General features: G+C 40.2%; 2 protein-coding genes across 13 annotated transcripts in view; one reads left to right on the top strand and one right to left on the bottom strand.

Annotated features, from left to right (window-relative positions):
* Positions 1 to 672: 672 nt before the first annotated feature.
* On the bottom strand, positions 673 to 10459 carry UTP18 (UTP18 small subunit processome component). The gene is made up of 14 exons (XM_085304615.1): positions 10105 to 10459; positions 9824 to 9954; positions 9623 to 9718; positions 8927 to 9006; positions 8588 to 8673; positions 7908 to 8033; positions 6826 to 7000; positions 6407 to 6507; positions 4906 to 4996; positions 4472 to 4595; positions 3368 to 3542; positions 2610 to 2752; positions 1582 to 1641; positions 673 to 801 (listed from the first exon to the last, which is right to left on the bottom strand). Exons 1-13 carry the CDS (start codon positions 10405 to 10407, stop codon positions 1617 to 1619), a joined length of 1656 nt encoding a protein of 551 aa, XP_085160741.1. The 5' UTR covers positions 10408 to 10459; the 3' UTR covers positions 673 to 801; positions 1582 to 1616.
* MBTD1 (mbt domain containing 1) overlaps positions 10432 to 11280 on the top strand; it is a 38306-nt gene continuing 37457 nt past the window's right edge. For 5 of the 12 annotated variants that reach the window (XM_085304603.1, XM_085304602.1, XM_085304601.1 and 2 more), the window contains exon 1: positions 10432 to 10772. In XM_085304603.1, coding sequence (XP_085160729.1) covers positions 10698 to 10772 — 75 coding nt within the window. In that variant the 5' untranslated portion in view covers positions 10432 to 10697. Of the gene's footprint in view, positions 10773 to 10919; positions 11166 to 11280 lie in introns of those variants that run through there. The other 7 variants (XM_085304609.1, XM_085304607.1, XM_085304605.1 and 4 more) reach the window with 5 other exon arrangements.

Below are 11280 nucleotides of genomic sequence, written 5' to 3'. Positions count from 1 at the left end.
GACAGATATCAGTTACAGTTCATTCTCAAAAGAATGATATTTTACCAATGTTATAGAAGATTTTTAGTCAACTTGCTCACATATTTCTCTCTAAACAGGCAGCCAATCCAAGAAAAAAGTGATCAGATGGGCTGTATTTGGCATCAAGTAAAGAACAAGCAACAACAGCTACAAAGCACTCCTTGCTACATGACAATTGATCACATCAGGACTTCAGAATGCACTGAGGGTGTTTCATACGCATTGACTGCCTCTCTAGTTCAGGCTCCTATCTTTAAATCACAACTGGCCCTTGAAGTCTCAACTATAAACTTGCATCGATAGCATTTCAGGTTACTGCTTTGCTCTCCTGGAAAGAAGGATTCATAGCCTCCATCAGCAAAATGATTAGTTTCTTACCCAGCCCCAGATGAACTTGGCTAGTGGCAAAGTTTGTTGGGAGAACATTCGTGGAATGACAAGCCAAAGTTCAACATGCTTCATTTAAGATGTAAAAGCTCAATACATTGAACAGAGTTACAATTTACAAAGCCAATGTTTTCAGTGTCAGCATCAGAATGATAACTTAAGATATTTAAGCATTTCTGATGAAGTAATTGAAGCCATTGAAACCCTAGTCAATCATCTGTTTACATAAAACATTGAAAGAGTTGAAGCAATTCGACTGGAAACTTGTTATCAGGTACATTTATTACGTAACAATATTCACAAAAGGGATGTTATATTAGTATTTTTCAACTTCCATATAAAACAGTTTGAAAAAAACTCTTGTTGAATTTTGTCAGCTGCAGATTACAACACCTGGAGAAAGATCAGTAGAAGAGGATTTTGTTAGTACCTTTGGAACATTTTGCCATTKTAGAATTATACGGAAGATTCACATGCAGGCAATTAACTGCTTCCAGTACAAATCAGTCTAGCTTCCAATCGTTAGAAACTTTTGGGTCAAACAGCAATACTGCAACATTAGCAAAGCTGGTTGTTCCAGTTTTAGACATTAGCTATTTAACTACTTTATTGAACTCTTTTCYATGAAACAGTTATAACTGTACAACAGAATCCTTGTTGTACACCTTGTCTGCACACAAGCTATGCTTCAAACTTAAGCAATTTAAGATTGCAACTATGTAGACTAGGGTGGGCACACATACATCTGCTCATAGCAAGACAAAGCTACATATCTGCCAGCCCGCCACTGGTTTATTGTCACTGCTTGAGCTTTTGGCTTAAACATATCCAGATTTTTTAAAACTGTTGTCAGAGCTGGACAAAAGTTTAGCTGAGCTACCATCTCCCTGAAGGAATATGATGGTAGCATAAAGAGCAATAACCCACTATTAAAAGAGTAGAGATTAACATGATAATCCCAAAGCCTTTCCGTAGTTGTATGGAAATTCTTATAAAGGGACTGTTTAATTTAATCACCCATTAGTTGGGGCCTATGTGCATAAACAATCCAGATAGGATGTTCCAGATTACATAGAAATAAGAACCTCTTGTTGCCACCCAAAAGACATAGAGGCACTGAAATTAAAACAAGGTTCTTTAGGACAATGCTGTCAGTTTTAGTGTTACTTATACCTGGGTTACTTGTAATTTCTCTCTCATATCTTCTTCTAAAAATCTGAATAGTGTTTCAGCCTAAGGAAAAAAGAGAGATCAAAATTGAGACAGACTTAACTTTTCAACAACACGCTGACTAAAGACCGTATGAAGCAACAACAAGTAGTGTCACCCTGAGTGTTCTTAACTAATCTGAAATATATTCTCAGTAAAAGACAGTAACTGTGCTGAATTTACCTGAGGTGTCATTACAGTATATAGTTCAAACTCAAATAGGGGAGAATTAAGATTTATTCACATTTTTAGTCTTAATTTTTTTTGTAAATTCTCCCTGTCAAACTTCTTGAGTCTGATTTCACTCATACATTAAAGATAAGAAGTTTCTAAAGCATCACCAAGTCAAAGAACCTACTATAAAGAAAAGGAAATATATCCTGCTCTGAGTTATTACCATTCCACTTCTCCCTTCTCACAAAAGGGAGAAGTCAAGTCTATGCTAAATCAGAAGTCAATCATTGAGATTACTAATACCTCACATGAAAACTGGAATTTCAGGTATTAACTGTAACCTGCCAAGAAGATTAATAGATTTACTCCTGTGTTCTTTGAATAAACCAGGAAGTCTCAGACATACACATCATCCAGCATGTGTGAAAAGCCTTCAAATCCCATTGACCAAAGCACTAAAGATACCATTGTCATGCTTTTACACCTAGAACAAACCCATGTCAGATATGGATATTAGTACAGAAGCATGGCTTTCGAGGGGGAAGGAAGTTGGGGACAAACACCTTGTATCTGGCTTTTTCTGTCCTAGTTATTTCAAAGAACAATAGTTTTGACAGAGATGCCTGCAGTAACATACAGTTTCTAATCAAAGGCTCATTCTTCAGAACAGGAAGCCAGTTCCCCACGTGATTAAATCATCAGATCAAATTCAGACCAATTTAGTCAAACATCCTCCACTTATCAGTCATCCTCCCCACTTAAACAGGAAAAAAAAAGAACATATCATCTGGAATTAACTAATTTAAATTAATACATACCTATACAATAAAGCTCTGCCTTTATTATTTGCTATAGAAAAAAAGCCACTTCTGGGAGAAAAGTCCATAGATTGAGTAAGATAAATTTGCTTTCTTCTGAACACTGGAAAGTTTGAGAATACAGTACACGAAGGAATGTGTACCTATTAAGAAAGTTAGGATTAGTTGCAACTATGGAAAAGTTACAAAAAAGTCCAAACAACATAAGTTCAACATTAAGTTCCAATATTTGAGTTCTATTGCTATTCTACCTCATTCTAAATAGAGCTCTACTGGAGAAACAAGTAGGAATATAGTGCAGGGAACACTGTGCTGTCAGTCATTTTAAGTCAGTTGAGTAATTACATTAATCAGTTTATATAAGYTTCTGATTCAGTTTTACTCAGTAGTTCCAACGCTGGCCAGAATTCTAACAAGGCTGACAGTTAAATCCTGAGCTAAGAGGAACACCATATGCAACACAAGAGGAGCTGAAAATTCAATTTGTTGCAAGCTAAGTCATTATATTTACCACAGTGAAAAAAAGTCATTTTAAAAAGGGGAGGGGGAAAGAGTTGAACTAGGTAAGATGCTACCTTAACAACTTCAAGAAAAAACAATACTTTCTTACAGATGTACAGCATTTGCACATGTCCTGATCTGCTTGGCCTAGCTGATCTTTTTGCAGTGCATGTATCTGCTTAATATCAGTTTTATGTCATTGGAACATTTTTTTTTTAATCAAAAAAGCTTGCACAGAGTGAAGAAGCTGAACATACCAGTTTGACAGCCTCATCAGCTTTATTGGAAGCCACTGCCAAAATTTCTGTTGTGGGGTTGAAGGTCACAGATGTAGCAGGTGTAACTAGGTTCATTATGGCTTTAACTGGTTTAGGACGGTTTTCTTTGAGACAGACATCAGTAGTATACAAGTTTACAACTCCAGAGACTGAGCTAAAGAGGATAAATTAACACAGACCATATCAAGAAGTAGCATTTGCAGCACACATTAACTCATCCACAGCCACCATTCAACTAAAAACATCATTTCCAATAAAACATTTAGTGGAGTTTATGAAATACAAACAGAAAATCCTTGTTAAGATGAACTTTTTTGTAAAACAACACATACTTTTACCAGTGGAGATACTTGGTAAATCAAGTTCTTGCCACTAAAAATTTGGAACTATACATAGGTTAAGAGGTCCATTATAATGCTCTTTTTCCTAATGAGAATATATAATGAATTCAAAGCAGTAAGAACTCTAACATCACAGACTGAGGGAACTAAAGTACTTCTGTTTAAGTTCTATGCAACCCAATTCCACTTAAATATCCTTCTTCTTAACAAGCTAAGAAAATACATACTGGATTTTAAAATAGTTGCTAATCTCACTTAAAAGAGGTGATACATCAGTTTATTAAGTTGCATCTTAATAAGTATACTTGGAAAAATACTATCAAGTAGTACATTTGCACCTGAGTCAATGCACCCTTTTAAATACTAACATGCTATTAAGGAACCAAATCAAGAGTATAAGAGGCTAGAAAAGGGGAAAGGAACAGGACCCTAACTTGACATTCATAATACAGAAGTTGTATGATTTCACTCTGCATTTCAAAATTAACTGCAAAACCCATTACATGGCACTAACAATACACTAAGAGTGATACCAGTATTCAATCTATATGGTATTTTAGATAAACATGAAATAAAATAAATGGTTATCCCAAAATAGACAACCTTCATCTATTCACCTCTATTCTAGCCTCATTAAAACTCAATTTATTTCACATTCCTACACTCTTACCAGTCACAACTCGGTTTACTGAAAAGCTCCAGAATGAGATATTAAGAAATTAAAACAGATTTAGAAACTTACCCACATGCTACATACTGGTTATTTCTTGAAACAGCGATACATTTGCCTTCCAAAGAGCCTTCATCTTCAAATCTGTGTAGACACTTCCTGCTTTTCACATCCCAAACGAAAACTTCACCTTCCTCTGGTTGTGGAATGAAGCAGAAGATTACATACAAGCCATGTATACAGAACACAGTGATTTGCCTATTCTGTTAAAGTAAATTTCAGAAAAAAATAATTAACTTGTTCACAAATGTGAAATGCAAGATACTAAACAAAGTATATTAAGCATATAGCATAAATCTTAAATCTTCGCGTCCGAGCACTTGCTTATACTTTTAGGCCAGATACTGGCATAGTCTTTCAATTCACTTTGTAAAACTAYGACTGCTTTGAAAAAGTTTTGTGATTTAAATGTAGTTGGGATTAGTGCTATTAACAAGAACACTCACTTGAGTACGTATATATTTTGCTGCTGTCCGGAGTGAAAGCAGATGCAGTGGATCTTCCATTTACTTTCATRGTGCTGATCAGTTCCTTTGTCTATAGGACAAAGATCAACAGCAGTGAAATAAAGACACTTCCATTTTTGACATTTTCTTGCCTAAAATGTTCCTGACTCATGAAGCACACTTACTGAAGACATTAAGAATTCTATTCCTACTAAATTTAGTAGAATTAAGCTTCAATCCTGTATTACCCTCAGAAATAACCTCTTTATATAGGCTTGCAAGAGGTGGAGCAAAATAAAGCCTTCATTTCAGTGTTTCTTGAAACATGAACTAGTTCAGGAACAATAATACATTACTCTCCATCATTGCAATTGCACTAGTGTAAGAACACAGAGCTACTTATAAAAAGAGATTACCTACAGACAAGCCTCCAGTAAGAGGTCTTCAGAACATGTTAACCAACATTTTAGGGATAATAGAAGCATGCTATATTTGAAAATGCTTTTCAAATTAATTTTAAATTTATATTTTAAAATTTAATTTCCTGTAATCTGCAACAAGCAGGACTCAAATACTATTCTGACTTGTGTATTGCATGGAAGGTTATTGAATAAATTAGTATGATAACAAGGCACCTCATTCCCCCGCCCACCCCCCTTTTGGCTGCCTAGAACTTAAAGCCATGGCTTAATATGCAGCATTCAGGGAATACTTGATGCTCACAGGTATGCTGTGACATACACAGGAGAAAAAAAATAAAAAAAGCTGCTTCCATACTCCTGTCCCACGAAACTCTTTGCTAAACTGACAATAAAAGAACAGCATTAACACTCTTTTCAGAGCCACATTAGCCACAGACCATGGAGATCCAGGTATACCCCATTTATTTTACAACCAGAGCTATTTCAGTAAAGGCTCATTGGCTCCCTCACCGGGTGATCCCTATTGCATAACAGAACTGACTGTTTTGACAAGAACACTTTTCCTAGTGAAAACTTGAAACAAATCCAGCTGCTTTCAAATGATCTTAAATCTACCTGAAAATTCTATATACTTTATGAACCTCAGGAGCTGGTATGTTTTATGAACACAATAGACCTACACACTACCACCACAATTCACAAGAAAAGCAGTCCTATTTCATTTACCCTCAGCCACCTGTTTCCATACTTAGGCCCATTCTTTGTCAGCACAGTGTTGGTGCACCAGATGAAAGAAAATAGACACACCTAAATGATAGCTAAAAAAGCCTGTGAAACCCTGGTGTTAGTTCCATTACCAATCCCAAAGAGAACTGTGTAGTGAGCAAAAGAGACACTAAAAAATCATTTTCTGAAGCTACAGTTCCAGTCAATACACTACCTCATTTTCTGAGGTAAGTGTCATACTTCTGTTTTAACAAAAAAGTCAGATGGCTTTTCAGATTAAAGGTAAGCAAACAGATTTAGGAAGCAAAGGGTACCAAGAAACTGAGCCAAGTGAGTCATGATAAAAACCTTACCTTCATTGATAGCAAGTGAAGATAACCTGAAGTTCCAATAAGAAGCATAAATGATCCATCTGGAGACACTTCAAAATTTTTGACAAACTTCTCCTCCATACCTTTAAAAAGAGAGATTCAGAACTTCAACTTGGCATGACTTATTGTTTTACCTCAACTTTCAGATTTGATGAATACAAGTAAGACCTGACCCCATTTCAACTTTTCCTTTCTGCAACAGGCTGTCACAATAAAGTTACAACTCAACTTTAAGCTTGTGTGACAGTTACCCAAACTAAAACTTAACACACTAGTAAAGATTACTAAAACAAATAATCCTACCAAAATTTACTGCACTTTCTCTTAAAGTTAATTTATATGCCAGTTCTGAAACAATTTCAACTATACCAGACACTTAAAGTACTAACATTTGAACATACCTCTTACTTGATGTACAGGAATAATACTTCCACTCATCATGTCATACACATAGAACATTTTATGGTGAGTACCAGTGGCTATAACTTGTTCTCCATCAGCACTGAAACAAGCCTTAAAGATTGGAAAACTCTCTAAATAAATGCTCTGTATTTTTGGATTCTTTATACCATCAACCTTCAAAAGAAAAGAGATTATTACATTAGTTTTCTGTGTAAAAATACTTCATACATTCCTTAATTTTGACTAGTCAATACAAGAGACTTAAACAGCAAAACATTTACTAGTGTGAAGCAATAATCTCTTCCCATCTTCCCAACCTCCAAATAACCTGGCTCTCTCTCCTTATCCTATATCTCCGGCACTCTCTTGGATATACTCCAAGCCTCTTACCCTTCCCATCATGTCTATGTTTTGTTCAACTAAACTATCATTTATATTGTGTTTTCCTATATGGTGCTATTTGCTTTGCATTTCTCTTTCTTGCAGCCCTGTAAGAGCCAAGCTTGACTTGTGCCTTTGACCATTTCACTGGTCCCTGAATGGAGTTAGGGCTTTTACACTCCAGAGGAGCAGGACAGAAGAGTCCCAGGACCAGCAGTTTTCTGCTGCAGGACAGTCTCTAGACACCCAAAATGCTTTGAGCTCTCCACTTTCATTTAAAAGTATTGTTGCTCCTCTCACTACTACTTTTTTAAATGAAGAACTTGGAGAAAAATCTCAGTCTTAGTCACTACAGACCTTGAAACCAAACATGTTTAATTAAAAAAAAAAAACAAAAAACAATCTTTACTAAAAACCTGGATAGAACTAATTTGCCTATACCATGTGAGCAGTTAGTGTGAGTTCACAGATGAAATTTTGTTCCAACAAAATGCCTTCAACCAAGCAGATTCCACTCTAAGCACAAAGCCATTACAATCCCTAAAACATGCATATGCCATCATAGGAAAGGGGGAGGGGAGGGGAAGAGGGGAAAAAACCCAGCAACTCCATCCCACCCAAGCTATTTATAATTGATTATTCTTTTTTTAAAATAGCTATGTCAGTTGCTACTTCTATTGTGCTTATTAAAATGTCTCACCTGAAAGAGTGACACAGATCGATCACGTCCAGCAGTGAGGATAACTTGAGCAGAAGGATGAAACTGCACTGTTGACAGCTTTCCACCAACAAGGCGTTCCTGATTAGCAGGCAAGCAGCTCTTCATCTACAATACAGATCACGCAGTTAAAACTTTCTTTTTGCTCACGAGCAGTCAATCAATTTAATTGCTCTTTGTTCTACATAAGAAGAGCTCTCGCACATTAGGCTGACCTTTTAGACAACGTAGTCAAGCAGAACATACAATAAGTCAGGGAAGCTGCTTTAGTACAGTAGCATAGATATAACAAGCTAATTAACTTTTTCACTGACTTCTAAATTAACGCAGTCTATATCAAACTAGCTAAATTTCAATGAATCTGGAACACAGATCAGATAGTTTCATATACTTTACTTGACATCTTAAGGCTGTCAAATTAAGCAAGCATTTCTTGCTGTACCAAAGACCATTTCGGTAGCCTCAGAGTTGTGGGAAAATTCCATTCTTCCTACCCAATTTTTCTGAAGTTTAATGTTTAGGCCTTCAAGCTATAGGATCCCTTCCCCCCCCCCAAAAAAAAAAATCCATACAAACATCAACAGAAACATTACTGCTCAAACAGCAAAGTATTAAAAGCATGTATACAGGTCAAAATATGGTAGAAGTAGTCTCATCTTTACCTGTAAAATACCTCTTGGCAGGGACTCAGAGTTTGATATAAAATTGCCAGTCCTGCATAGCAGATCATCATCTTCATCATTATCACCTAATTAAAAAACCAAAGTACATAGAAAAGGTTGATTTCACATTCACTTCGCAGCCTACAAAATCCCCACAGAGGCAATAAATTAAAGAAATAAAAGCACACTGAAAGGATAAAGCTGATTTATCTAGTATATTATCACCTTATCCACAATGGAGAAACACCAGAAATTAGATGTTTTATAAAGAGCTGAATAGCCGAGCAGAAAAAAAGCATATTAGAATCACATTTTCATAACTATAATGAGTTTCTTTACTATCACTTGCAGTCTTTCTGGGTTTCTTCCTATTTTCTCTATTGGCCCAGGCAGGTATTCCTCCCATAGCTCGCTGAAATCTAGAGAGAAAAAAAACAGGGGAAGGCCTTTGAGAAAATGGTTCATACTTGCATAACATCAGTCTCAATTCTGTGAGATAACATGCACTTAAATCACAATGCAAATCCCCACACACAGTTTCACTTGTAGTGTTATTAATGTATTTTGTGGACTCGTAGAACATGAAACTAAAGCACAACTGATACTAAACAAGACAGCACTGTTCTTTGCAGCTACATGCATTAACACCAAGGCAGCCCAAACACATCTAAAGTAGTGCTCTGCTATCTATATTCGTATTTCAGCACATTCTTTCTCACATATCTTAAATAGCAGAAATCAATCACCTAGTCTAAATTACTGTTTTCCGTCATCCCACTTAAAGATTTTTCTGCTATAGCTCCCTAGAAAACAAAAAAGTTAGTACATAGCTACTAAAAGAAGTACTAAATAAATTAGCCTATAAAAAAAGTTTCTTCACAAGCTTTATTATTCCTCATTTCTTTGGATTTAAACACAGAAAATAGTGCTAGAAGCAGTAACTTTAAACTCCCCACAAATTCTGTAAAAGGCACTGTGAATGTCACATACAAATATCTTAGCAAAAACAGCTACAGAAGAATTAATGAAACTCACTCTTCTTGAAGTCGTGTTTTAAATTTTTGCTTACTAAGTATCTTCTCAGCATCACTTTTCATCATATCTTTTTTATACCTGTGTGTCATGTCAATTCTAGAAAAGAAAACATAAGGAATATAGAGATCGTTTAAGCACAAGTCACTAAGGCTAATTCTTTAGAGCGTTACCCTTACTTCCTACCTACAAATTCTAGCTTACTTTTCCTCAGCTTCATCCTCATCATCCACCCAGGCTGGTTTCTTAGATGGCAAGAAGTTATCCTTCGCTTCATTCTCCACTTCCGAATCGCTAGAGTCTTTCGGAACGGTTCCCCTCTCGGCAGCACGAAGCTGAAAACAACCAAACAGGCCATTTTAACCCAGCCRGAGAAGGTCCCTCTGCTTCTCCGCCGGGCGGCGGGGAAGAGGGAGGACAAGAACGGCGAGGGGAGGCACCGCCCCCGCCCCGCCTCCCGCCGCGGAGGGCAGGCCGTGCCCTACCGGCGGGGGCCCGGCCAGGCGCTGCAGCAGCTCGCCCTCCTCCGCCGCGAGGCTGTCGCCGAACACCAGCTCCTCCAGCGCCCGCTCCGCGCCCGACACCCCGCAGAGCGCCCGCAAGTGCCGGTCACGCCGGGTCGCCTCCTCCGCCTCCTGCGCTGCAGCTGCTGCTGCCGCCGCCGCCGCGTGCGGCTGCAGCTGCTTCGCCATCTTCATTTTCTTCTTCTTCTTCTTCTTGGTCGCCGCCATCTTGGGCCGCCGCCGCGCCGCCGCCGGGCCCGCGCGAGCCGCCGCCGCGCGCCCCATCGCTCCTCACGCCGCCGCGCGAGCCCCAGCCGGAACCGGAATTCGCGCGTGCCGCCCACGTGACCCCGCCGTGCGGCGCCCGCCTCGCTCCGCCCCTCCCTCACGTGATAGGCTCGCGCTGCTGCCCCTCCTCCGCCGCGTGACCCGGCCCGCTTCGCCCCGCACGCCAGGCGCTGTCACGTGACCTCCTTTCTTTGCCTTCGCTTCCTCCTGCTCCTCTCCCTCCCCCGCGCCTTTCACGTGATGAGGTCTGAGGCCAGGTCACTCCATCGCATCTATAGGGGGGTCCCATGCCTCGTATGGCAATAACCGCTCCTCAGCGGCGGACCGGCGGCAGCCTCCCGCGTCTCGTCATCCGCAAGAAGGTAACACAAGCCCCCTGCGGGACACTTTTAGCCTTCAGGCTCCAGTACGGCGGTGAGCTCCCGCTTTGCGGAGTGGTTTCGCCCGGAGGGGGGGGGGTACGGCGAGCGAGGGAGGCCCAAACAGCTGGGAGACCAATAAGCGCGGGCGGTGGGCCGGGCGCCGCGCGTGCGCAGTGCGGTTATGCTAATGTTGTTGATATTCCGGAGCAGGGAGTTGGATTTCTTTCTCCGACTGAGTGAGAGGCTGAACTTCGCAGGCCGCCTCCTGCCCCCGCTGGGCCCGGCCCCTCGCAGGGGGAGGCGGCAGGCGGAGGGGGCCGAGCCGAGGGGAGGGGGCAGAGGCGGCGGGCACCTCCTGCCCATGAGGGCCTGATGGAAAACACAAAGGACCTGGTGAGTCCCGCCGCCGCCGCCGCCGCGGGGGGCCGAGGCGGGGGGCAGCGCTGTGGCGAGGCGGCGCGGGCCGGGGGCGCCGAGCGACCCCCCCCCTTCCTCCTCCTCCTCCTCC

Source organism: Rhea americana, unplaced genomic scaffold, assembly GCF_003343005.1.
Source record: "Rhea americana isolate MKP2758 unplaced genomic scaffold, rheAme1 scaffold_21, whole genome shotgun sequence".
NCBI classification, from domain to species: Eukaryota; Metazoa; Chordata; class Aves; order Rheiformes; family Rheidae; genus Rhea; species Rhea americana.
The sequence above is the reverse complement of the archived record's forward strand: the minus strand, read 5'-3'. Positions and strand labels throughout refer to the sequence as shown.